This window comes from Sparus aurata, chromosome 16, assembly GCF_900880675.1.
Source record: "Sparus aurata chromosome 16, fSpaAur1.1, whole genome shotgun sequence".
Taxonomy (NCBI): Eukaryota; Metazoa; Chordata; class Actinopteri; order Spariformes; family Sparidae; genus Sparus; species Sparus aurata.
The window spans coordinates 12,093,849-12,121,846 of record NC_044202.1 but is presented as its reverse complement, the minus strand read 5'-3'; the positions used below and the strand labels follow the sequence as shown (position 1 = coordinate 12,121,846).

Genomic DNA, 27,998 nt, shown 5'->3' with positions numbered 1-27,998 from the left:
GAACAGATCACGATCTGATGAGTGAACGGGCAATTCAGTTCTTTCAATTAGCGTTTAACGGCTGTCATCAACAGTAAGTGACGTCCAGAGAAGAGAGCAGGTGCTCAGTGCAGTGAACCTGGCACAAGTCTGAGTCACTAGTGAGCCACTGCTGAGGAAAGGAAAGTCTGGAAAAATGTTTTGACTCGTTTGCCAGTTAACCTGAAATTTAAAAAGAAGTTGGGACACTGTGGCTCCTCTCAGATCATATCATAATAAGTTTACCTTTACAAATAACCACAAATGTTTAGTTTGAACATTATATTTTTGTCTGAAAGTTTCACGCCGCATTCTTTTGGGAATCGGCGGCTATACTGCATAAACAAACACACAAATAAGTAGGCTAACAAACATGCTGGATAAAATATCAGCCTTCTTCAAGTTTAGTCAGTCATCACTCACTCAGTCACTCCGACCTTTATCTCGACAGGAACGTCACAACACGTTTCAGCGATCATCACGCTCCCTTTTTATTAAAACCGATTAATAATACAGTGAAAAAAGGAGTAGGGCCGACATCACAGCGCTTTGAGGGCGTCATCTCTTGTCTCGCTGCGTCCGTGCCAGACTTGGGCAATAAAGGAACACTGAACCAGAACCCTGTCACACAGCTCTACTGCACTAACAAGTCCGTGTTCTCCACAGGGGGCCAGAAGGATAAAAAAAAAAAAAAAAAAAAAAAAAAAATCAACAAGTGTTTCTGACGCAAATTATGTGCAAAATGTCTCACATGTATACCTTTATTAAGGTAACGTCCATTATCAAATACATACAGTATTTATAGTGAAACTGTATTTACATATCACATTAGAAGAGGCATGACTTATATTACACTGAATTCTAAGAAAAGTTCTACTTTTGATCATCAGAAGAACGAGACGGCCTCAGAATCCTCATAAATACACACTGAACTCAGGCTGACACTTGGCAAATTGTTCTTGTCTCTGTTGTAAACTCGTCATGTTATTATTATGTCGCTGGGGCTTGAATTTGCAAGTCAGGTCTTTCACTCGATTAAAGTGCTGATTTAATGGCAATTTTAGCTAATCCTTTCAAATGAATGTCTCTCGCACTGTTGCCACGTGACGTGACTCTTCCGGGACGTGGCCTCAAATGTAGAAGTAGCCCTCAGAAACTTCTCCGCTCTCCACCATTTCACTCAGCTGCTTGTTTATCGACTCCTGCAGGGAGCCCAGGGACAGTTCTAACACCGGACTCGACTCGGCGCTCTGAGAACCCTGCGGGATCTCCAGGAGAACATCAGACGGTTCCGCGTCCACTAACTGCTCCCCGTCGCTGAGGCTCAGTCTGTATGCGCCCTCCGCCTCTGCGGTGGCTGTTTCCTTAGCGACAGTTTCCCTGGCAACCTCCTCTGCGGGCGTGTTCTGCGCTGATGCTTCGTCCAGTCCTTCTTTGGTAGCCTTGAGCGCGGCCGCTCTGTCGATCTCTTGAACCAGCTCCTCGTGGTGCTCCTTCCACTGACGGTACTTTGAGGCCGTCAGATCAGAGTCCTCCAAGATCTTGTTGATCTGCAGCAGCTCCGCCTCTTTGGCCTGGAGAGGAAAAAAGCCTTTCAGTAACCATGAAGATGCTCTCAAATATGAATCTGACTGCCTGAGAACAACAACCCCTTTGGCTCAGCACCATGAAGAGCATTTTCTCTTAGCTCTATAATTTATATGTCATCAAACTGGATATGTAGGCTGCGCATTGATGCAACATTACTGTAGGAGTATGTGTTTTTCTCCTTAAACACAGTGACGTCCACTGAACCATTATAAGTTACAATGAACAGAACGGAGGCACCTTGATATCTATGAACCCTCTAATTGGAAATTCAACACCCTTTACAACACTCGTGCTGGATCGAACCACCGGAACAAATCGAACAACTTCCTTGTGCTCTATGTAGGTTTGTTCCAACCCTCGGAAAATCTGCCTTTTTGCTTTCGTGCACCAAACACATGAATCAATCTACATAACATTGTGTAGATTTACAGGACGGTGAGCTCAAAATGTTTCACCTCTCAGTGTGCAGATCAGAGATTTTCACTGTCCTTTTGATTCAACTTCTTCTGGACAGATTTTGTTTGTGGCCAATAGGCCTACTAAATCATCTGTATATGTCTATTAATCCCAAAAACTAGACTGAACATGTTTGATCTGTTCCATCATCACATGGCTTGTGTTTGGACCGATCCGCGTGCTGGAGGACCCCCCCTGCTCACCTTCAGAGTGCTCTGCAGGGCCCGCAGCGTGTGTATCTTCTCGTTGATGACGGGGTTCTTGTTGCGTCGGATGAACGACTTCCTGAAGTGGTCGTGCGTAAACGGCTGCTCGTGGCCTATCAGAGAAACCCCTCCTTCCTTTATGCTGTTCAGCATCGTGCTCATCTCGTCTTCCGGGCCTCCTCGTGATGATGGGGACGGTGGCACAGACAGAAAGAGCAGTGGGGTTTGACTGACAGCATCAAAACACATGAGGCTGGTGACAGCTGATTGGGCAACACATTCACAGGGTTGAGGGCGAAGGAAACAACATGACATGACGGAGATGGCTTTTCCTCTCGCACATTATTAAAACATCTATCAGACCGACTCCAAATTAAAGATATTATTCACTGAGAGAGAAAACAGGAACTCAGCGTGGGAAACGAGAACAGAGAGTTGAGCCAGAGTTACTCAGGACATACATACCTGTTCCTTTGCTGCCCCCTGTTGAAGGACTCGATAACGCCGCCCTGGACGTCTTCCCCTTTGGGCGAGGTAGAGTGTGGGACTGCACTTTCTGAGGCACAGAACGACACAACACACACACACACAGTAATCTGAATGGTGCTCCAAAAGGCACATGTGTCCATGTTAATAAATTTATAAACTTCCAACCGTGCTGACCTTGTGTCGTCTGCGGGGCGAAGGCGATCTCTCGCTTTCAGATTCGGTCTCGCTGTAACATTCTGTTCACCAGCAAACACAAGTGGTAAAAGTGGTTACCACGACATGATCATTTTTAACTGACCAACATGACTTAATCAAAATCTCCTGTCGCCAGTAAACTTAGTCCAGTAAATGGATGACTCTTGTGGGAGGAGACCCTATAATCCTGTCCATTTTTGTGTGACACCTCATCATTCATTATTGGTTATTTAGCTGATAAAATATCATCTCTGAACTGTCAATTAAAGGGAATATTACTTAAGAAGTGGGGAGAAGGTTTGTAACATACTCCTACCGCAAATTAGATAAGCAACAACTCAAGACCCATTTTATGATCCTTTTTAACATCACTATTTTCATTTATTTCTACTGATGTCTTGCTTTTATCTTAAGATCGTTACAGTGTTTCGATTATCTGTTTCTGTATCATTCTATGTTACTATTCTACTTTATATAAGGAACATGCCATATAAACTGAAGATTTTGGATTCAATTTAATCGTCATGATGCAACACGAGACTGTCTTATGAAATTCATGTTGTAATTCCCTGATGATAATCAAGTCAAAAAAAGAACCTATTTATGGTGAAGGGTTGGGATGAGCTCAAGGTAAAGTTTCTTCTTCTTCTTCATCATCTTCTTCTTATTGTCATTAGTATGAAACCCAAAATTGCAAGTCCGTAAAATAGATACAAGAAATAAGGATATAAGCACCAATGATGATGCAAGACATTGTGAGTGATTGAGACAACTAAACACACATTCAACTGCATTCTTTTTTAGTACATATTTAAGGCAAAAATGTAAAGTCTCCTCACCTTCTTCATTATCTGGGCCTTGCTGGAACTTCTTATGCCTATGTATGGCTGGGATCAGACAGTTTATCCACCTGGAGGGAAAAATATGACACGTTGCTGTATGTCAACATGAATAAGGCGAATAATATGATTTCTGGAATCTGAAAAAAGCCGACTGTAGGGGGCAGCGCAGATCAACAGCTGTAAGAGTCTCATTTGTGTAACACCTCTTGTGTGCTCCAAAAAACATGAATGAATGAATACATTATATTTTGTACTGATGCACTTTTGTCTACCAGCTTTATTAAACCACATTAGCTTGTCAGTTCAGGTTCTGGAGAAAACAAAGAAAGAAAAGAGAAGATAGGCAGCCCGACCAAGGCTTTAGTCTGCAATCAATCCGACTCACTTGCTCATGTCACTGACATTGTCAGCAGCGAAGAAGAAGTTCTGAAACCGTTGGTGACGCATTTGAAACACGCTTGTGGGGAGAGAGAGGGGGGGGGGGGGAGACAAAAACATCACTCTCGGGCCACCAGAAACTAATTACAGAGAAATTAAAACTCATAAATCATGCACACATGCAAAATAACTCCTTTGTCAGTCGAGATGAGTTTCCGCGAATTCGCAAGACACAGCAACTGCTTTCTCATTAACAGTTATTCTGAAAAAAATAGACAGTAAAACAGCTTGTTTTCACAGTTTCCTGCATCACGTACGGCGATATCGCATAACACCAGATCATCTGACGGATCATCTACTGACACAGACAATAAACCTTCTGTCTCATGTAAGACCAAAATACTTTTTTTTCTATCTCTTTGTTAGTATCCGCATATTACCAAAGCTCACATATTCCTCGACCAAAATGTTAAAAAAGCCTGTTCATATGATCGATCAAGGAGCTCGTTCTTACTATTTTCTCTTGTGCTCTCCAGCGCTCTCTATGTTGTAGCTGGCGATATTGATGAAACCCTCTGCCTTCTCATCCTGCAGGGAAAAAAAATACAAAACACAAGATTCATTGGAGATAAGTCTGGTTCAAGAGCAAACTAATATAGGAATATTACTGACTCTGACTCAAACTAAAGTTATAATACAGCAAAATAAAAAATAAAAAGTTTTTAAATCATCTTTGAGACTATATTACATAAGATGCATGTGAAATGAGGCTTAACATCCCCACAGTTTTACCTGTTGGCTGGTGTACCAATAAAGAGCAGGCCCCTTGAGGACGAACCAGAAGCGCTGCCACTTCTGGGTGAGGAAGACGCTGCTCTCCTTCCTCTTCTTCCACAGCCAGCCGTCACAATCGGGGCGAACCAGCTCACGGCAGGACACACGACGCCGACTTAGAGCCGTCGTCATTCCTGGGCGACACAAAGGTCTGGGTTTTCAACAAACACTGGCATAGGGAGATTCTTTTGGACCTTTGGACATTTTTCTTACTTATTCCTGCCCATCTAAACATCTTCAGTGGATAAAGGCTTGTGCAATTTCCTCTACTTTTTGATATTTGCTTAATTAGTGCTTAATTTGCCTTTGTCTTAAATTAGTCTAAACCTCTATGGACTAGCTGTTGTTGAGGTCTAAGGTGACCTCAACAACAGCTTTACAGTGGAGTATTTTCTTTACATTCACACGGTATTACAGCATAAGCTTTTACCTTTTGTCGAGCTCTTCTCTCTGTCTTTATTCCCCTGAGGAGAGAAGAAAAATGACATAGTCAGTGTTTAAAATGCTGGTTTCAAAGTGTCCACCATGACTGTAAGAAAATGTTTTCTTGCGTGTATTTCTTTCGTGCTCTCACCATGTGACCCACCATTTCAGGGCAGGAACTTATGCTAGCTGTTTCCTGGTTGACTCCCTGAGGTGAAGAACTTCTGAATGACTCGAATATTAAGGGAGACGGACTTCTGGGCGACGGCGACCGTTCTTGTCTCAGTCCAGGCGAGAGCCTCGAACTCTCAAAACTCGCAAAATCCCCTGAGGAACACATGTATGTGATCATCCTTCGAAAACTATCCACAGATTCATGAATTTGAGTCAGCAGTCAAAGATCAACGTTTAATAAACCTTAGGCAATAAATTACTATGTCCAGGCGACATATCTCATTGGTGTGCATTCTGGTATATGCTTATTTTCCGGATAATTATTTTATTTTGGGTTACTACTAGAATAGGTTTATTTTCTTTAATGCTCATAAAACACATTTTCTCATACTGCCCAGTGCTGCAGCTCTGTCTTCCCCCTCTGTCTGAAATGCTCTGTTTTCACCCCTGTTTCTTTAAGGCCCTGCCTTCTGAATTCCCAGTCTGCTCTGATTGGTCAGCTCACACACGCCTGAGCCGGCACCGCTAACAACATCAAAGGAGGTGTGCTAGATAACTTTCACGGCAGGCATAAATAATGCAAAAATGTGCGACATGGTGACATAGTGTGACGTCACAAAGATTACTGATGAGGCGTTTCAAGAGCAGTGTGGGAGAGAGGAGCTTTTGTTGGTGTGTACCTCGACCTTTTCTGACTTTCAAGAGCTTGTATATAAAACACTAAACGTCAGGAAAAAAGCATAATAGGTCTATTTTAATAAGTGATTAAAGAAGAAGATCACGCACATAATCTGAGGCTCCAACGCTGAAAGTTAATTTTACAACAAGATGATTCATGCGGACTCACTCAAAACAAAAGATCTCTTACATTATTTAGCATTTTAACATATTTTCCTCTTGATATATTCAAAGGGCTGTATTGGTAGTTATTGTTTTATATCTCTTTAACAAAGACCACCTGTCTGCAAAACCCTCTCTGCTTTTTAACAACTGAAACAAAATTCTCTCTAAAAAAAGAAATTGCAGCATACAGTTCTGAGGGAAGAAAACATCACACCAAAGGCCCAGTTTTCCCTTTGTGTTTTTCTTACCTGAGGCTGACAGCGGTGACAGCCCCCCCTGTTGGTTCTGGTATGACGTGAGCGTCAGACTCCCCTCCGGGTCCTTGTCAGAGGGCAACTCCGATTCCTCCTGTCCCATAGGCTGCTGCTGTACCTCTGGCCCGTGAACAGCTCTCCTAGAACGAAAAAAAACCAAACACATTTATGCTGCAATCAGGTGCTCTGGAAAGATTTAGCTGCAAACAAAATGTAGCTGGCGAAAAGAGTTCCCGGCCGAGACCACAACACTATGTGACGTCTTCTTTGAATAAAAGATGAACTGCTATAAAGTTCAACACCGTAAAAAACCTCTATTGCCTTTTAAAGAGGTGAAACATGACTCTAAATGGCAGGCGTCTAAAGTTTCTACTTGTTTTTTTCCCTCTTAAGACTGGAGGTGTAGTGAATCAGGATGTGACAGGATTATTTACAACCTTAATGCACCATCCCCGCCCACTCCCTTCCATTTGTCTGAGAATGCCTGCCTTCCATCAGCTCTCACTTTATTCTCTTGCCTCTCCATCACTCTTCTCCCATTTTTTCCCCCCCTCGCCTTGTTCTTTGTGTCTTTCTTCATCCCTCTCAAACTCGATCATCAATCCGTCTCATCCCTCCTGTTCTCTCATTTCCAGTCAGCCGTGGGTTGTGGGTGCGCATACTGAGAATTTATGGCATTTAGCTTGAGTGACCTCATCGAAAAAAACCTACCAGGTCCGGGCAGATTAACAAGGTCAAAGGGGTTCGTGGGAGGTTCAGACTATTGAGTAAATCCTCGTTTGCTTAGTGAAGCAAATGTACGTTGCAACCTGCTCTGAGGGGAGTTATGTAGTGAAGTTCCCACGAATCAGACACTTTTTTCATTGGGTGATACGGGAAATTAAAACATTTACTTGTCATGTTCAAGATGGAATATACTTGAGATTAGAGACATGATTACCAATAAAAAAAAATTTAAAAAACAGGAAAAAATCATCATATTGATGCAAAAACCATGTTAAGATCCACTAATACACACAATAATCTAATACACCTCAGATAGGGCTGATTCATGCTCTCACCTGAAGGACAGGGACCTGACGGAAGCTGCTACCCTCTCAAATATGGAGTGCCTCGGATTCTCCTCCTCTTCCTCTTCCTCTTCCTCCTCTGACCTCTCTTCTTTCTTCTCTTCCTCCTTCTGAGACAGCAGAAACGCAAGCGTTTGAGTGTGCACGCTAAACTGTGTGTGTGTGTGTGTGTGTGTGTGTGTGTGTGTGTGTGTGTGTGTGTGTGTGTGTGTGTGTATGTGTGTGCTTAGGGGTTAGCGGAGGGCTAAAGAGGCGGATGTCATGTGGATGGAACTGGCAGCTTGGTTTCCTCAGGTCTCCTCTGTGGCTTTAGAAGTAGGAAAACACACACACACACACACACACACACACACACAGTAACACAGTCTATGAAACTCTTTCTAAAAATGGGGCATCCGGTGAAAGCAATGAAGCAACAGCTGATTCACATCTCCTTCTGTATTTTGTCTCACCCTATGGCGGCGATGGGATCTGAGATGGTAATGGTCACAAGGGGGAATGTGAAATGCACTGCAGTGTGTAATTAGGTGTGCAGCTCAAAGACAAACAACAGTTGGCATAGTGACTACTGACAGAGTGTTAGTGTTTATGGAAACGGATCCCGAGTGATGGGAAACGGAAATCGAAGAGGGGATTCCCATGAAGAGGGAAGGTTACGGTTCCCCTGACATAAACCGTGTTAACAGAACACGCTGTGATTATCCTAAACTAAAATTAACCGGTTGAAAATTAAAATTACATGCGTGCAACTGTAACAGTGTGGGCTCAGTGTTCCCCTTAATGACTTCACAAAGACAACTGATGAATTAAGTTTTTTTTTTTTTTCGAGCCCACAAGCTTCCGAGGGAAATTATGGGAGAAAAAGGCAACAAGAAGAGTGTAATTCCTGAGAACTGTCCCTGTGCGGGGCCCATTGTGAGTAATTCACTGGTATGTGATGACATGCACACTTTTTCCAATGTTCTGTCAAACTGGGGTGGTTTGAGGAGATACTGTGTGTGACACATGGATGAGAACGCAAACAATGTCTACTGTTCATTAAATATCAAGACATCATCAATCTTTGAGACGGGCCTCACAGTGGTTTTCGGCTCTTCTTTCGACTTACACGTGGCTGTTAAAGTCAAAACTATCATGTGTTTTAAAAAATGCTGTTTGGAATAAATATTTTTCTCAGGACGTAAGCTTGTTGAGTGTCCAAAATGGGAAGTGACTGTTCATCTTCTTTTTTTATATATGCTTCTATTTTATTGGAAATCTAGCCCTTTTGTTTTTAATGACATCTCATCAAGTGTTAGCCAGAGGGAAACGAATGACAATCATTATAATCGCCATCCTCCGGGAACCATAAGTGGATCCAACCCAAATCCCTGGGTAGTACAACTGATCACTTGACTGGGAAGCGGATGAATGTGCGAGGCTTTTATTTGCACTGGCAGATATGTTTGGCCCATTCCCGCTCAGACAGATTTCCCTCTTTCCTGGACTGGGTGGTTAATCAAAACCTTTTATCTGATATGGGGCAGGTTTGATACAGTCTATGGTTTGTTATGACATTCTGTGAGCCAGCGGGGTTTGAGCATGAGCAGTAGGGTTTTGCTGAAAGAAGGAGGCTAGAATGTGTCTCTGGCAAGAAATAAGCAAACAGTACATTCCAACATTTCATTCTGCTACATTGAGAAGCTGACTGAGTTGATTCGAGTGATGAGGTAAGTGGAGGAAGACGCGAATGATCTCCTGACCTGTGTGGAGGAGAGCTGGAGCGGGTGTCTGCGTCGCACCGACGCAGGAATCTTCTTCAGGACCAGAGTCACTCCGCTGGGATTCTCCCGCAGCTTCTTCACGAGGTTCGCTCTGCTCCAGCCCACCTTATGCAGCACAACAGAGGATTATTTCGGGTCGGAGGTGACTGTCTCACTTCACAGGAACAGCAAATGTACAGAGGCCTTCCTCAGTTACTGTGGAGCTTCGATAATTCACAGCTGATATGAAGCCTCAGACTGAGAGGACAACAGGCGTACACGTGCTGTACATGTTGTTAACACTCACCACTATCTGGTCGTTGACTTGAATCACTTCATCGCCAGCCAAGATCTTCACATAGACATCAGACGAAGGCTGCAAAAGGAGAGATAAAAAAAAGAAAAAACAAAGCAAATAAGAACTAATAATTAATAAAACCCTGCGAGAAATTGTTCAGCGTAACTTTTGGTGGTTTTCTTTACGTTTCACGGACAAATGACACATCACAGTAATAACCAAAGCTGATTTTAGAATTGTAAGGGTGCTTTCTCAGTCCATGGATCACGTATATTGGCTGTACACTGTGTGTGTGTGTGTATGTGTGTGTGTGTGTGTGTGTGTTCCTGGCCAGTGGTCACGTCTCTTATTAGCAGGGATGTAGCGGCAGTAGCAGGGGAGTCGAGGGTGTTTTGTTGTTGACATCATGGAAAAATAACAACTCCATCTTTCTGTCCCACAGGAGAGCTACCCTCGCACTCATTTCACAATCCCTCCTCACAGAGCTCGATAAACACTCCCCCGTCCATCCTTGCCTCCATTACTCCTGAGTTTAGTTCACAGGCCCCTTGAACTGATCTTTTCAACTTTTCTCAGATCTTTTCTCTGCCTAGGGATGATTTTCACATTCACTGAGAGGCCGAAATAATTAAATGAAAACAAATTAAGATATACGCGGGCAATTCACCACTTTTACTTTCATGAATCCAGTGTGGGAAATTTCCCTGTGGTTCCACACGTTCCAATAATCAGCTATTATCAGATTATTCAGACATAACTAGTCTGTTATGATCTATAAGAAAAGGGGAAAAAAAGTCTACCAATGCAGTGTTTACCTCCAATTTACAGACAAATATAAAATAAGCTGTGTCATATACTGATAAACAGTACGTATGGTTTGTGGTCTGCAGCCTCGGGGAGATATTAATAAGTACAAAGTATTTGCACTTCGAGGGATCAGATTGGTTTCAATTTCAAGCCAGCAACTAAAAATAAAGTGTCACACAAAAGTACTTCCAAGGGGATTTCTGCCTGGTCCGGAGCTCATGCTTCCATAATAAATTAGTCCAAATTAAAATGCTATACTTCAACTGCACAGAGCTGAATTCATAGTAGAAAAAGGGCATCATTGTCTTCTCCTGCCACCAAAAACATCCGCCAAATGATTTGTTTTTGTCACAAGTAGAAAAAATGTTTTATTTTGGTGCCTCACAACCAAATAAATACTCCCACTACTTTAGGGAACATCTGTGCAACATCTGTGTTTAGCAGATCAAATCTTCTAATAGGAGACGTGTAAACGGGTGTTATCTCCTGCAATACGCGACAGACCCGGGCCACAGAGTCACAGCTTGTTACCTGTTCCACTCTGACACGGGGCACTTTGGGTGTCTCTTCATGAGGCTCCAGCAGAAAGACAAACTGTAACTGAAGTTAACCTTTCGCTCTGGAGTTGGAGAGGAGCAGAGGCGTGAGTCACGCCGCTCCACAGAGGATTGGTTAAGAGCGCTGAGATGGCAGCTGTGGTTAACTCTGTGTGGCTGAGTCAACAGTGAAAGCAAGAAAATAAATGAGTCTGACCTCAGCTGCAGTTCCGGTCACGTAGTGGTTACTGGAGCCGGTGGACGATATCTCGATCCCCTAAGAGGGCGGAGGGGAACAGAGAGATGTTACATTTCAGGCTGATGAGCATTCAACTTTGCAACGCGCTACTTCAGAATGATTCATCATGATGGGCTCATAAACATTGCTCTATCTTCCTACTGTCATCACCGAGATATTGACGTCTGTCTCCAAGTGTATTGATGGCTCGGCCTGTAATTACCCATCAGCTCGCCTTGATTGATTCTTTTAAGTCATAGTGGACATGGGGGAGGGCCAACTAATCACACTACAGAAATCAATGCGTGCCACATGACGACAGAAACGTGAATGAGTTTAAACTTTGAACTGAAGAGAGCAAAAGACTAAAAGGCTAAAAGAACTTGCTCATAAATAGAGAATATAATTATCATTCCCTGAATCATGAAGTTGGACGGAGGTGAAAGTGAAAATACTAGAACAGATTTTTTTTAGGTAACTGAGACAAATTTTTTATTTCACTTCCCACACTTTGCCACAAATACCTTGTTTGCGACTCCTTACATTTTTTTAAACGGGCTCATTAGTTTAGTTTAAATGCATTTGAGGGGAATCATCAAAAACCCACACGTGACTGTCACGCACATGCTCGAGGGGGCGGAGATGTGTAAGTTCTGACTTTTAAAAGCAGCAACTCCTCTCTTTTAAAAAAATCTTCAGAAAACCCGCGGGGCCGTCGTCGTGATTCTGCAGCCACAGACTCTTAAAAGCTTTCACGCCGCCACGAAAACATGAAAAACCATCACTTCCTGTGCATTAAACAAAGACAGACACCGGCAGTGCAAATCACAATGCACAAGGCTCAAAAAACGATTTCTCACTTCTCCTACGTGTCTGGAATTCATTTAAATTTGAGGGGAAATGAAACAGGGAAAAAAGCTAGCTTTATTTTGACATTCAGTTATTTTATAAACTGAGCAGGTGTGCGTCACGTTTTTGTACGTTCACTGTGTGTGTGGGCATCACAATCCATCCTGCCTCTCACTTCCCTTTCTTTCTGCTTCTAGTTCCCATTACTTGTGATCACTCAGAAAGGCAGACCTCGTTACCGCCGACGCGCTCCAAGCGTTTTTCTAGTTTTGCTTGCTAGATATCGAGCACGTTTGTATGAAAAGTAAAAGAAAAAAGATCCTGTCCACACTTCAGAACCACTGCGAAGAATTACCCACATCAGTTCAGATAGAGCCCGCTTCCCTTTAAGCCACCCAGAAACAGTTTTGCATCCACGGACACAAATATAAACCAAAAAGCAAGTCTACGGCGTCTGAGGTGATGAAGGGAAGCCAGAAAAAAGAGCATATTTGCTTTTAAGATGCTAAACTTGGAGATCATTAGAAGGGCGAGTAGAGCGAGTGAGCGAGCACAAGGCAATGGGTCTGCCATTATCATCTAACATGAGAGATTTTTACCTAATGGTCTGAGTACACAAAGGGGAAGGAAATTTAAAAAAAACAAAAAAAACAAAAACATATTGCTCAAAATTGCTTCATAGAAATAAAAGGACACTAGATGATGCACATAAAAGGCGCAGAGGAGAGCTGTAATTGTTGTTACCCAATGTACAGACTGAAGGCTAAGGCTTTAAGAGGAGAGGACAAAAAAAAATGTTTACGAACAACCAGACGAGACAGGGGGTTTAGGAGGGAGTTAAAAAGGAGTAGTCCTGAAAAGAACCTTGAGTCGGCTGAAAGAGGAGACGAGCAGAACCAAATGATGGCAAAACTCCAGGCGAGATTGAAGGCAGGAAATGAATACTGAAAATGACAGAGAGAGAGAGAGAAAGAGTAAGATGCAGGATAAGAGCGTTAAGAAACTGGTGAAGCGATAAAATGGGGAGAGGATGTTTTAAAGTTATGAACGGATCATAACAAGAGGACTATTGAAAAAGAGATTGAACGAGATGAATAAACAGAGCTGATGGACTTAAGAGTACATTTTTCATGCAAATGTTGTGTATTTGGCAAATTTACTGTATATGCTATGCAGTAAAAGCATTTTTCCTCAGATGATGAAGGCACCTATATTTCAAAATTAGGCTTTACCAGCTGATCCCCGGGCGCGACGGGCACCAGGTCCACGCTCTCGAGCTGAGCGGTGTGGGTAAGAAGTGACTCGGAGCTGGAGCTCAGGATCTCATCGCACACTGCCACGAGCTGACGGCACTGGAGGGGTGAAACAAAACGCCATGTACCGTCAATAACATCTCATACAATCCTTAACAGAATAAGAGAGGAAACAACTGCCAGCAAAGTGGGTATAAATCTCGAAACACTCACCACAGAGATGATGTCCTTCTCCTTGTCATAGACAGTGATATCCTGTTGGATGAGTGCAACGACATGACATGAGTTACATCCAAACAAAGCAAGAGTGCCAAAATGACACCGAGGCAGCCTATAATGATCATATTGATTTGTGAAAATGGGACATTCTGACTCAAAACTCGTGTCCCATTTCCTCTTCACAGCGTGAGTCAGGAAGTGAAAAGGCCAGTTGTATCTAGAGGCGAGACAGACATCACTCCAGGGTTAGCTGGCTGGCTTTTATCATAGCAGTGCTTTCGTATGAATAGAACAAAAAAAAAAAAAAAGACAACATATAACGCATATTACATCAAATTTGCAGTCAAGGAAGTGGGAAATCCCATTAGCGGTGCGTGATGTCTACCTAATCCATTGCTTTACACTAATCCCTGTAGGGACACATGCGTATTATGTAATGTACAGGCACAGGAAGTGGTCACAGTTACTGTTCCAGAATCAGTGGGACTTAACTACTTAATCTTAGGTTGGGATTGATAATGATCCTATACAGGCGTTAGTATGAGGGGGAGGCTTTGAATGAAGGAGGTTAAAAGAAAAGAGGGTAAGACGTCTTTACGCCATATCCACTGAAAAGACGTATGCCACATACTGTACCATTGCTGCCTGAGCTAATTCTCCATGTCTTACAGTGCGCTGATGGTTAACGATTGTAAAGGGAAGCTAATCCCTGTGAAATGTAACAAGGGCTCAACGGTGAACGCGGCTGGATTTCTGTGCTAATTAAAGGCTGTGACACAAGGCCCCGGGGGGGAGGGGTACGACTAGGAGCGGTTTCGGTCGCGATCACTGGTCAGATCAACCTGTATGCTCTGCGTTTGTATGCTGTGCGCGGTACCCATGTGTCACCATTCACCTCAAGCGTTTTGAGTGCGGATTATTGAGTTGCGGCAGGATCTGCGACCATAACAAACCACTAAAGGTTGTGTATAAACACCCAAAGATGCTCAGATCTTTATCTTGATCCCTACTCCAGCAAAGTAGCCTTGTCATGGCACTTGAATGCTACAGGGATTAATGTGAAGTAGTTAAGGCTTCAGTCACCACAGTATCAGTGTAAAGAAAAAAAACACACGTTGAATTAAGGACAGCTATTTAAACCAGAAGTTAAACAAGCAACTCAAAAATAGTTCCAGAAGGGCCGACGCTGTAACCTTCCAGCCAGAAGAGCCAGCTGCTAAAGTTACCAACAACATATTATTAGTGCAAACAGACGTAGGTGAATGCATCTGAAAATAGATTTAGGGTTACTTTTAGCCACGGAGAGGAGTCTGAGCCACATGATAATACCACAGGAAACTTAAGGCAATAATAAGAAAACAAGAGTCTAAAGCCGTCTGTGAGGCCGATGAGTCACAGTGATGATGGAGCTAAACGTTCACAGTGACAGTGCCAGCGCTCTGATGTTCAGCAGATATAATGTTGCATGCTAACATTTGCCAAATAGCAACTAATGCAATGCACAGTTGAGGCATTGTGGTTATAAACAAAAGTAGCTTATTGTCCAAACTAAAAATGTGACCAAAGTTATTACAAGCCCCCCCACCCCCCACTGTCCGGGTCCAGGATTATCCATCTGCATCACACAGAGTCCCTTCCCCGTCCATTGTTTTGGGGAATAATTAATAGCTAAATAATGAATTGGCAATTACTCACTGTGTGCATTTCTCTTTGTAATTTACAGTGTGAATTTTGCACTGCTCCTTTATTGGCCTTTCGTTGCCTTTTTGACTTTGGGAGAAACACACAGGAATCCCAGTGTACCTGTCCAGTCCTGTGCCCATGCAGGTAGCAATGAATCTAAATCTAATCTAACAATCTATCCTGAGGGGAGAGTACTTGGCTGTACCAATTTTTCTAAGCAATTCATCTCATCGTTGTTGACACATTTAAGTTTATTTCATGTTACAATAACCATATCAGAATATACCACGGTTCAACAGTATATAGGGTATTACATAAATATCATATTTATCTTTATCAGTCAGAATTATCCATAATGGAGTGAATAAAGTAAATGAGTTACCTGACAGACAAAAACTTGATGTACACATATTATTTTTTAATAAAGTCCATTTAATAGAATTCATTACCCTAGATTTGCATAGGTACGTGATAATCAAATTCCAATTTTGCATACCACAGCCACCTTGCCACCTGAGGTCTGCCATGGCCAGCTTGGCCCAAAAATGCGCTGAAGTGGCCGACACAAAAATGTTAATCTGAATGTTATATAACTACCATAAACTCGGGCAAGACTTCAAGGTTGAACTAAATGCAGACACGATGAACATTAGTAAGTGTAACAAATGCTCAGACGATGGTTTAAACCCGGGACATTAACTCTTTTATATTGGCTGGATCCATGTTGCATGTAAGTGTGATTTACTAGCGGTAGAAGCTGGGGTTCAAATCTTATTCCGTCATATATCATCACTTCTACCTGGCTTAATTTGTAACACCCCTTCGTGCATCTCACCGCTGCGTAATATTAATAAGAAACACCATCAAGCCCCTCAACTTACTTCACCACCACAGTGCAGCCTGTTTTTTTCTCACCCTACAAGAAGAGGAAACAAGACATTGATGTGTGTGTGTGGGGGGGCGACAGGTAGGCTACACTTCTGCCTTGAAACTCATGTAACATCAGGAGGGTGCGGTGGCAAAACAGAGTCACAGTTCTTGCTGGTTCCTCAGTGAGGATGACTTCGAGACATAAAGAGACACTGTATCCGTGTGTAATATACAACCAGAAATTCATGCACACAAAATCACTGCTTAAATGAATTACGCAGAAGAAGTCAAAAATCCCCAACAGCCTCCAGCATGTACCCTGTCCACTTGGCATGCCTCTCCACTGATTCCTCTCTCAATATGATATCCACTTAAGTGCTGCAACACAAGATTTATAGACCATCATATCAGACAGTACAGTTACTGTAGGGTTGAACCACTTTCAGTTCTCTATTAACCTAAGCAGAACAAGAGGTCTAAGGGCAGCTCCGGTCTTTCAGTGACCTAAATAAGACTATAGGTGTGGCAACTAAATAGGCCACTCACATACGCAGATTCCTTCAAGAAAAAAACAATAACTTCATTATATGGATCTTTTACGGGGCAGCTCCGTACCCAAACAAGAGCACAAAAGTTCAAGCCAAACTGACATTCAGGATTGACCTTAAATTCCACCTTTTTGTTGCTACAGTAGTTACATATTAGCCATAATTGTCCTGTGGACTGTCAATAAATGGTGGAGAATATGACATTATTCACATGGCGGCCATTTTCCTCTGAAAATTCATGGTGGGAAGTTTAAACGTCAAACTGCTATTGTCCAGGTCCATAAATGCAGCTTAAATAATAATCATTTCTCTGCTTCCTCATTGTTCAGCAACTGAAAAGACATTGAATGATAAAAATCTGGAGGGGAATCCGGCAATATTTCATGGTAAAATACCATATTTGCTAACCCATTAGTAGCCAATGTAATTATCATTTTACCACCTTCTAGCCAACATTACTGCTTGGTAGTGTCAGACAATAAACAAGCATAGAAAAACAAAATAAATCATCAGGGCACATCCCAGCATTCAAGCTTCCCTCCCTCGTGACATCAGAGAAAAATGGCCGCCGTAAGAATAAGATCTACTCCATTCCATGCAGAATAAAGAAAAACGAAGGGGGAAAAAAGAGGCATAGACGCTTGGAATTGTCATGAATGGTGGAAAGAATTAATTAATTTGTCTTCTCCTGCCCTGTAAATGTCCTTACATCGACGTCACTCAGCAAGAATAAGATTCATGTTTTGTGCTGTGCTGTGTTGTGTTGTGTTGTGCTGTGTTGTGTTGTGCTGTGTTGTGTTGTGTTGTGAAGCATGGTGTGTGGCTGGGTCAGGTGGTGAGCTAACTTTGCAGCAGAGCTCTGTGCCTGAAAGCTGTTCTCTCAATAGTCGTCTTGGAAACAAAGACGTGCCATTATGCGGGCGCAACATTCATGGAAGAAGAAGGGGGGGAAAAGCGCTGGACAGCAAGAATGAACACAGGCATGCATGGACACACATATACAAAAAAGGCTGAAACTGTCACACCGATATGCAGGGGCACATGAATGAACCTGCGCAGGCAAACACAGAGCGTTAATTACACGCAATTAAATAGACGTTTGCCTTTGCCCTTCTTATCGTTGTCGTCTGCAACTTTATATAGGACATATCAAAGACTTACGACTGAAACGCCTTGTTGAGTCGGGTACCGTCATGTTCTGTCTGTCTCTGCGTGTCTGTTTACACACTTACACCTGATATTTTCTATTTGCCACCAGGTCACTGGCTTGCTATAAAATGGCTGGGAGATATCACTGTGTGAGATCTGTGTTACACCTGTTCCTCACCTTTCCATCCAAATTTTGCCTTTTACAACTCGTCTCTGCATCGGATCTCATTCGCTCTCTCTTTTGCAGCACCATAAATCACAGGTTATTACATTCCAGCCTCTTAATTCCCTCATCCTGAGCTTTAAATAAGTCCTCCAAAGGCAGAGAGACTTTATCTAGTAACAACAGAGCAGTTTTTTTAGAATGTTGTTCTCTCTCATTATATCTTTCCGGTCAGACAAATGCATTACAAAACCAAAAACGCCTCCTTTTAAACAAAGAAACATTCAGTTGTCTCAGGAGCTACTGGCTCTTCAGATATTCATGTGGTATTGATATTAAAAACCATTTAGCATTTAACTGCTGTGGACCAGATCCATGAACGCAGCGTAAATAATAATACTTTCTCTGCTTCCTCGTTGTTCAGCAACTGATAAGACATTAAATAGTAAAAATCTGGAAGGAAATCTAGCAATATTTCAATGTAAAACACCATTTTTGATAACCCATTAGCAGCTAATGTAATAAGCATTTTATCATATTTACATTTATCATTAAAATTTACGAAACTGTGTTTTCAAGCGATGGTGCATGTGCCAAGAATGTTTCAAAAGTTAGATATTGCGACAAAAATGCCCTCCTTCACTCATTTTGAAATCCCCATTAAACTGACATACCTTAATGTAATGCTCAGCATTTAATTTTTCCTCTCATAGCCAAGCTCACAGTTCACAGAGGCATCTTTTTCCCTCTCTCTCTCTTCTGATGGACCTGGATGGCTCGCTGCTCGGCTCGTTCGAAGCAGACTGAGCAAAAACGGAGACTTGGCAACATTAAGTGTGGGATCCCAACAAACACCAGCTGACTGCTGACCTTGATCGGCCTCAGGGTGCGAGGAGAAACACACAAGCACTCGAACGTACTCTGGCAAACAGGAAATAAGAGTCCTTTCTTTGGCATGAGGGATGTGGTGGCGCTTCTGTGAAAACACTTCTCCAGAAAAGGACATCATGTCACGATGAAGCCGCGGCTTCATGACAGCATGTCAGACGAGTTATACTGGGGATGACGCAGGCATCGATTGGCTGGGAGCAAATCTTGGTAATGGTGCAGGGACATATACGCATGAGAGGGTGTAATGTGAAGTCGGTTGTACAGCACAAGCTACACGTGTGTGTGTGAGTTCAAATCCTGTGTCTGTAGGTTTATAATGCTATGATGACAGTTTAAGTAACAGATGGAGCCTGAACCCACGTCTGTGAGATTTTTCATTTTCTCCTGTCTGTTAAACAGGTGTGGGGGCTTCTCAGCTGGTCACAACTGACCTTTTAGCTCACCCGCAAAGGCACCAACAAAAACAGGTACTGTTCAGGTTTCATATATACAAAATGAATCTCTCCAATTCTTATGATATTATGCGAATCAGAAGCAATCAAAGCTGTCAAAAGCTGTCAGACACTTAATATGTGCTTTGTCTGACCTTTTCAGGATAAATTTAATTATTTTTTAAACAGAGAATCTTTATCCTATTTAAGCATTGCAGGTACTTAAAAGGGTTAGTAATAAATAAGTGGTGCCATGTAGGTTCTACGTAGGAATATGCAGTGGGGCATAATAAAGGTTAATGAAGTTCGATTAAAAGTTTGCGGCATTAAAGACCTCACAAATTCAAATCAAAGACTACTGAAGGCCTGAAATTCATAACATTGAATTCAAGATACTTTATAAGGGCCTGTCATTCTGTGCAGTTATTTACAATGTGGTTATTCTAAAGCATTATTATGTAGAAATTGGCATGTTGTGCGATCCCACAGTTTCTGAGTGCACCACCAGTGGTGTAAATACAAATACAGGGTCTGCGGGAATTTGTCTGACATAATGTAGGCGCTGACTACAAAACAAAAGTAACCACATCATAACAATGTTGTGTGGTAAAACTTGTTTCTTGACGTAAACATGTGTGTAACGCTGCGATCCGACCTGCTCACTGAAGTTACATAGTGCTGATACAAGTGATAGGAGGGCAGAGTGGCTGAGACAGAAACATCATTCACCTTGTTACAAGACATTGTACCGTCAAAAGGATTTTTCAGCATAATGTCGCTTTAAACTGTTTAAACTGTCAAGTAAAAACTAATTGACATGAATCTGAAATTGATAAAATGCTCTCGGTACATAAAGACTTCTTCACTGACAATGATTCCTACCTCGAAAACACCTGCGAGCACAAACGAACAAGAGCGCACAAAGTTCAACAACAGGAATCGAGCAAACAATAGCCAGACATTTCCAAACGATGATCAACCCTCTGAGAGGGACCGGCAACCAAAAACAGCAAAGGTTTTTAACTGCTAATCAGTGTCATGCCTCCGTGTGTGCAGAGCCGACAATGAATGAAAACAACAGGCCTAAATCTGAATCACTGCGCGGCGGCAGACAACATCCTTTTCAGAGTCAACAAGCTCAGTAACACTCTGAAATCTACACTTACTTCCTTCCCCTCTGGTCCATTAGAATAATGATACTGCCACTGTACACCAACGTAGCGACCGAAACTCTGATTTCTCGCTTGAAAGCCCTGTGGTCCTGTTCTAACTGTTGTACAACTGCTAAATCTGGTTCGGACCACGGTTGTTATAGGACTAAAAGTGACCTAATTTTCAACCCTAACCCTAAATCAAAATCTACGAAGAATGATTTTCTGAAGAGTGATGTTTTTAAACGTTGAATTAAAGCCAACAAACAAAAAACAGTTTCAGTCATGTGTATAAGATTCCTGTTGAGCAACCAAGCAAGGTGCAAAAGCAGCAAATCACCTTTAGAGGGGAATTATCCAATCAAAGAGGCGAGGACTCTACCTGTCGTGCTGGGCAGATGTCCAGAGCCGGCTATAGAGGGCTAAATATAAACTCCTCTGAACACTTGAGCGTCCTCTTTCACCCACAGCGTCTCTGCTCCACTGACTGCCTCTACCTGATTATCTCTTACTCTGCCGCTGTGTCTGCAGCTCTATCTTCCTTCTCTCTTCTTCACTTCTGTCAGGCTTTCTATCTGAAACGTCACCACAGCGTCCCTTTCAGAGTTAATAGTCTCTCTCTGGGCCTGTTGCTCTTTCCTGTTCATTCAGCGCCATGCACTCCCCCAGCAGAGCAAAAGTCATTAAACAGTCGCAGTGCAATCCCTTCCTCGCATGCTCCTCCTTCTCTCTCTCTGCCTTCCCCCTCTGCCTCCCTCCCTCCCTCCCTCCCCCAGGCACTACGACATATCCAGGCCTGTCCCTTCTACTACCTGTAAACACCTTTTCGCCCGCTTCACATTCATCCGGTTATAAATATTCCTCCTCCTGTTCCTGTTTCTTTCAGACGTTTAATACTAGCACACCAACAAATTCCAGACCACATTTCTGCCAGTGCCTTCAGCCTAAGCTTCTTCAAGGTACAGCCGCCTCCAAATATGCCAGGAATGTAAAGATAAAGAATACATTACTCAAGCTTAGCCAAGGAACAGGGTGTGCGTGTTCGTGGGGCTCTGATTTCCCCTGCTGCATTTTAGAGGTTGATTTCAAAAAAGGAAAAAAGCCAGCCACACAACAGGTTGTAGTTCCTCTCTGGAAGTTTAGCGTGCATGAACTGCACCACTAGAAACGTGTTTTATACACGTGTGGTTCCTCTTAAGGTAAAACACCTTGTTTTCATGAACATGCGTGCACTAAAGTCGACTGAACTGGCCCATCAGATTGCTCATTTTCAGGTTCATAATTTTGCTTGGGGATTACCAGAATGTGTTTATATACTTCAGTGTTCCACACATCTCACACATCATCTTTCTCTGTCTGAACGCTCTGTTTTAGCCCCTGTCTCTTTAAGGCCCCCTTCCTGCCCCCTCTTCTGATTGGTCAGCTCAAACACGTCTGACCCAGCACCACTAACAGCAACAGAGCAGCTTAGTGGGAGGGTGCTTAATCAATTTTTGGTATAATCCTAATATGTGACATGATGACGTAGTGTGATGTCACAAAATCACAGAATTAAAGGCGGGACTGCTGACGAGGCTTTCAGGAGCAGAATTTTCTGTGGGAGAAAGGAGCTTCTGTCGGTGTGGACTTTGACCTTTTTTAAATTGACCTTTTTAACTAAGATCTTTTACATGCACAAGAACCTATATAATACACTGTAGGAAAGTGGAAAAAAAAGAAAAAAACGTAAAAGGTCCTCTTTAAAAGAAAAAGCAATTCGATTTTCTGATTTTTAAGAGTTTCCTGCTTTTAACTGCTTCAAGCCATAAATAGACCAACCTTGTGGACAATGTCTCCCAGCTCTCTGCAGTAGTCAAATATGTTCTTGGCGCTGGTAAATCCACTAAGCTGGAAAAACTGATACCTGGAAAAGACAGGGATTATATTTCAAATAAGTCTGGATAGAGACTTCAACCTACTGCAAGCAAGCAGCACAGTTATTTAACTGCGCACTTGTAAATTGAAAAGGAACACAGACAAATGAAGTGTCTTAGAAAGTCACAAAGAGAAGAGATTAAACAGAGAAGAGATCAGCTTTCTTAATAAAGGGCAACATGTAAACAGCAACCTCTAAATGACAGCCATCCTTTTTTACACAATGCCTGCAGTACCAAAATCTGCAGCCACAACTATTTTTATAAGACAGGGCAGAGAACATTTTCCGAGTAGAAAATAACCACAGAACAAAATAGAACTTTGAGTACTGTATATATAACGGTTAGATAACTCCCTCTAAACAGACCTGTTGAGCAAAGAGAAGAGTCCTTTGGCAGAGGTGATGAGCTCCACTACAACCTGCAGAACTCCAGCAGGCAGCTTGGTGGTGCTGCGTCCATCGTAGCTGTTGAGGCGCCAGCGGCCCTGGATGCCCATCTGGAGGGTGTGGGAAATGGCGCGCAGCTTCTCTGTCAGGCCACGTAGGTTCTCTCCACCTATGCCATATGTCTGGAGAGCACACACACACACACACACACACACACACACACCGGTTAAAAGTCTATTCCAGTCCTGAAAAACTCTTGTGCTCTAATACATAATCAGTCTTTGATGTTTAAAGCATTACTTCCCCCGACTCCTCATTACGGCTCCTCAACACTTCACACAACGACGGGCCTTGTGTTTGAGATGTATTTTGATTTACTGTGATATCATATTATTGGTACTTTTGGTACTATCAAATGCAGATACAGCATAGTTGTATACATTGTAGCAATACAAGTATCAATGTACTGATACTTCTGACAACTGTAATCATCATATCAATATGTGATGTTACCTGCTTTTTTTTTTTTTACAAATCCAGCAAATATCTGATTCATCAATGCAGTAAAGTCATATAAAAAATATAATATTGCCATTATCAGAATTGCCTTAAACATAATGTACATTAAACAGCAAATACAACACATTATAAACTGTACACAAACCCTATCATGTCATCATAATGTAGATTTTTTTTAGCTCAGTATACAAAAACAGTAAGAAAAAGTAATTTATCAGAGCTATTTTTTTTTTTTTAGAAATAATAAAAAACTGTAACGGCAATGATGAAGTACTCATTTATTTTCCTGTTAGCTACACCTAGGTGCCACTTTCTTAGGTACAGCCTGCTAAAAACCAATGCAGTCTAACACAAATAGGTGATTTAGAAAATTTGCATCCAGTTGCTTGACCAAAATCAGTAATATTGTATCGAATTGTATTACATCAATTAATTTAGTTTTGTATCCTGTTGTGTCGTATCATATCGTATCATATTATATTGTATAATTTCATATTATGGTATTATGATATTATGGTATGGTATGGTATGGTATCGTATCGTACGGCAGTCCTGCAATAAACCCTATAAAATAGTAATCCAAGAAATCATCCCGAAAATGTCTTTGTGTCTTTGATAGTCTTTGTGGTGACTGTTTTAGCGATGTGTAAATTCAACTTAATAATTTTTTAATCAATTAGGTCATTTCTCCAGCAGGTTTCAGCTACTTGATTATAAGTATTTGTTGCTTTACTTTGGGTAGTGATTATGAAAATAATTGTTAGTTGAAGCCCAAATTTGGCAGCTGCAGTTTTGCCGTGCTACAGTAAGAGGCGGCTTTAACATTTTGTCCACCAAATTCATCTTTACTGATTAAGAGAAACACCTCTCAATGTGACACAATACAAATCAACCAAAACGACCACATCAAACGTGGAGGACAATCATTCCTCCCATATGAAGACAGAGCTCCTCTCTCATACGCCTGTCGTCACAGCTTCCTGCCTAGCTGTATGAGACGTGACCCCTCACAACCACTGCAGAGGGAACAGGTTATTGTCGTGGCCCACTCGTCGGTGGTCAAGAGGTCCGGTCTTGTCAAGCTTTGTTTTTTATTCTTCAACCAGCCGGAACAATTTCCGTCAACAAGTGGCCATGAATTTTTCATGCTCTCGTCCACACTGTAGCTGTTAATTATGTAACCGTGTACTTGAACGTGTTTGGTCCACTCCATGTGAGCGTCTGATGGTTGCTTTTTATGAATGAGCTCAGTGTTAGCGCTTCACAGAGCATCAAGTCGGAGAGGGGAGAGAGGCAGACAAAACACACACACACACACACACACACTGTATTCAAGGTATAAGTCAACACGGTATATCTGTGTATGGATCCTTATCTCATCTTCCTTTCAACAATTTCACACAAATGTTCTTATGTGAAGCTTTTACTACAGGGAGACTTTAGTCACACACTCAGTTGCATGGACTTGGATTAAACCCCTCAGTGACTATTTCCATCAGTGTTACGTTCATTTTGACAAGTAGACAACAAGCGGTTTAAGCAGGCTGAGCTTTCAGCCTTATGTTCACAGACTGTTGCACCACCAGAGAGCTGGAACCCGGCCTGGTACCTTCCTACTCAATTAGTCCTTCCAATTAAACAAAGGCCGTTCTGGAGAAACAAAAACACCCCCGCACACACCGACGCGGCTATTTAAGTGTCCCAAAACTCCCTCTCAGAATCGGACTGGAAGGGAAATTAATTAGGCAGGAGGGGGAAAAAAGGGATAACGCATCAAAGGGGAGGCAGAAGTCTGTTTTATTAAGCCGACTACAAACTTTCCCAGAATTTGCATGTAAAGTATCAGGCGCACGGTTTTGTATTCTAAATCTGCTTTGGTTGCAGTTGAAGTATGACTATCCCCCTTTGATGTTAGCTACAGAAGTAAAGCCACTATTTTACTGCATTATGCTTGACTACAGGGGGTTTCGATATGAAAGTGGAGGGCAAAGTGAGGCAATGCACTCGAACTTGCTGCATGTTGCCGAAGGCTCTGAGTGCACTTGAGTGAAACAGGACTTGTATGGCAATAAGGGCAGTTGTGTATTCTGGCTGGATTTGTCCGACGGCTGCTTGTTCCACTGTACAAACAAGGGCAGGCTCTAAAAACAGTGCGATGGTGGAATAAATGCAACTCCCTACTCTGATATCAGAACATTGAACAACGCCACAGCCAGACAAGAAGAAGATGACTGCTCAGTAAATATCCAGATCTCCTCAGCACACGGCCTCTTGGATACACAGAGCACTGCTATGGACACATACTGTACACAAACACACGTGATCCAGCCTCCTCCCTCACCAGAGAGCAGAGTTTCTCCACAGCCTCCAGTATGAGCTCCTGGTGTCCGATCTTATGCACTCCCAACTTTTCCAGGTCCTGCGAGGTCAACTGGAGCAGATCCAGACCCGATAAACGCCACTCTGACACCTGGTAGTGATGCAGGGGGGCATCCAGACCTGGCAGCAAGACGCAAAAAAAAGCACACTTACTTACCACATAGGATTTAACCACAAGCAGCACACGAGTAAAAAAGGAAAGCCCACATAGCCAGAAAGTCACAGGTATGTACAGGCAGAGACATGCAGAGGAAGCATGGACTTTGAGAAAAAGAGGAGCAGCAGGGCTGCAGGCATGAAAAAAAAAAAAACGAACAAAGCCACAGTACATGTTGGGAGATGAGGTGGGAAAAAGTAAACATGTATCTGTGAAACAACTGACTTCTATGATTTACCCACAATACAATTAAGTGTTTGTATTACGATTTCTTTCTGCTCCTATATACTTCCACCCCACTACAATTTGGAGTACTTTAACTCTGAAAAATTTAATGACTAGTTACGAGTCGTCAGTAGTGCGTTGTGAAATCAGAATATTTATCAGCAATTATAAAAAAAACGAAAAGGAAAATGAAACAGATTCCAATCTGAAACAATCTGAAAAATGCAATCAAATAATCGCTCAAACTGCACAAATCAGATGAATAAAGGAAGAAACGACTTGTACATTGGAAATTTACATACCAAAAAATTACTTTTGTTACTTAAGGTCACTTAATATCAGATACTTTAAGACTTTTACACAAGCAATATTTGTGTTGTTGACTTTCACTTTGACTCAAGTCATATCTTTTACACCAGTGGCAGACTTAAGAGATCTGAGGGGATGGGGCAGAAAATGTCAAATGGCACCAGCTGTAGGCAGTGGGGCACCAGCAGGCAGAAAGTCATAATATTCATAGTGAGGAGAGGTCCCTTCACACTTTGTCCACCCTAGGGGGCATTTTATCATGCTTTATCTTCCATAAGTGTATCAAAGAGGGCCCTTTCCTGCATTATTTTTTCATTCTCTGTAGTTTAACACAATATCTTTACTTTTACCAAAGTATGTTTTTTGGGTACTGTTAACAACACTGAATAAAAGAACAAATCAGCTTAATACACTATCGTAAATAATCTATTACATGGAATGGCCAGTATTCAAATAATTTACTTAAGCAGAAGGACCAATACCACAATATATGAATACACCTTGTTAAGAACAAATCCTGGATTAAACATTTGACTTATTTAAAAAAATCAAAATCAGTTATATATTAATACATCATTGGACCATTACTCAGCACTCATTAATAAGTATGTTGTGCTTCAGTGTTGTAGTTGGCCCATGTGGAACTAATCTTGACTATTACTATTTCATACATGTTGGATACTTTAATCTGTGATAGTGCTTCATATTTTATACACTGTTTTTTTGTAGGTAAAATCTGAACCTGCATATAATTATAGCTGTAGAAAAATGTATGAGAAGTTCATTATTTTACTCTGAAATGTAATCTAATAAAACAAATACAAGTATTGCCAGCTAAATACACTTAGTCACTCTCCAGCACTTGCAATAGCTCACCTGTGCTGTAGGCCAATAGGTCTTAGTACTACACTTTCCCTTTAAAACAACATAGGAGTGCATTAATCCATGCACTTTCTCCATTATGACTATATAAATCGATCGGGACAGTGAACGCGACATGTCCTCGAAACACAAAGCAGACGTTTTAGACTGCGCTGTTTGATTTTTACAGCTGCTGACACTGATCCGAACAGGACTGCTGTGGCTCCTCTCGCTCAGCCACAGGCCACTTCCTCATTCCACCTCCACCTTTTCACGTCCAAGGGGGATTTATGCGGCGCTTCTATTTCTGACCTGTCCCGTCCGAGCCAAAGTACCTGTGAGGCGATCAAGGGGCACAAGAAGAGCGAAGAAGCGCAACATGTTCCTCCTCACCTTGGAGCCACTCGCCGACTCTCTCCTCGCTCCAAGACGTGATAGGCTCCATGCTCGGAGTCCTGCTGCAGTCGCTGCTTCACTTCCCAGCCGTGCTGGCCGACTTCTACCTCTCCGGGCTGCTGGAAGAAGAAGGAAAAGTTGATCCTGATTTGGAGTCGGACGATGACGAGTGGCACTCCTTCCCACAGGTACAGGTAAGAAGAGTCCCCCCTGCTGTCAGCCAATGGCGCGCAGCTGTCAGGCTCGGCCG

The 27,998-nt window shown here is 42.3% G+C and overlaps 1 protein-coding gene across 3 annotated transcripts; it reads right to left on the bottom strand.

Annotated features, from left to right (window-relative positions):
- Nucleotides 1-484: 484 nt before the first annotated feature.
- Nucleotides 485-27,938, bottom strand: cnksr1 (connector enhancer of kinase suppressor of Ras 1). 3 transcript variants are annotated; one of them, XM_030392224.1, is made up of 21 exons: nt 27,746-27,938; nt 25,763-25,920; nt 22,882-23,084; nt 22,419-22,503; nt 13,709-13,750; nt 13,475-13,594; nt 11,373-11,432; nt 9,822-9,890; nt 9,515-9,640; nt 7,764-7,882; nt 6,697-6,842; nt 5,583-5,758; nt 5,439-5,472; nt 4,967-5,142; nt 4,689-4,762; nt 4,182-4,253; nt 3,794-3,864; nt 2,934-2,995; nt 2,736-2,826; nt 2,268-2,446; nt 485-1,592 (listed from the first exon to the last, which is right to left on the bottom strand). In XM_030392224.1, the coding sequence occupies exons 1-21, from the start codon at nt 27,795-27,797 to the stop codon at nt 1,149-1,151; spliced, it is 2,559 nt and encodes an 852-aa protein (XP_030248084.1). In that variant the 5' UTR covers nt 27,798-27,938; the 3' UTR covers nt 485-1,148. The 3 variants fall into 3 exon arrangements, with proteins under 3 accessions (XP_030248084.1, XP_030248087.1, XP_030248086.1); XM_030392227.1 differs by having other exon boundaries at nt 5,595-5,758; XM_030392226.1 differs by having other exon boundaries at nt 7,764-7,879.
- Between the last annotated feature and the right edge of the window lie 60 nt (nt 27,939-27,998).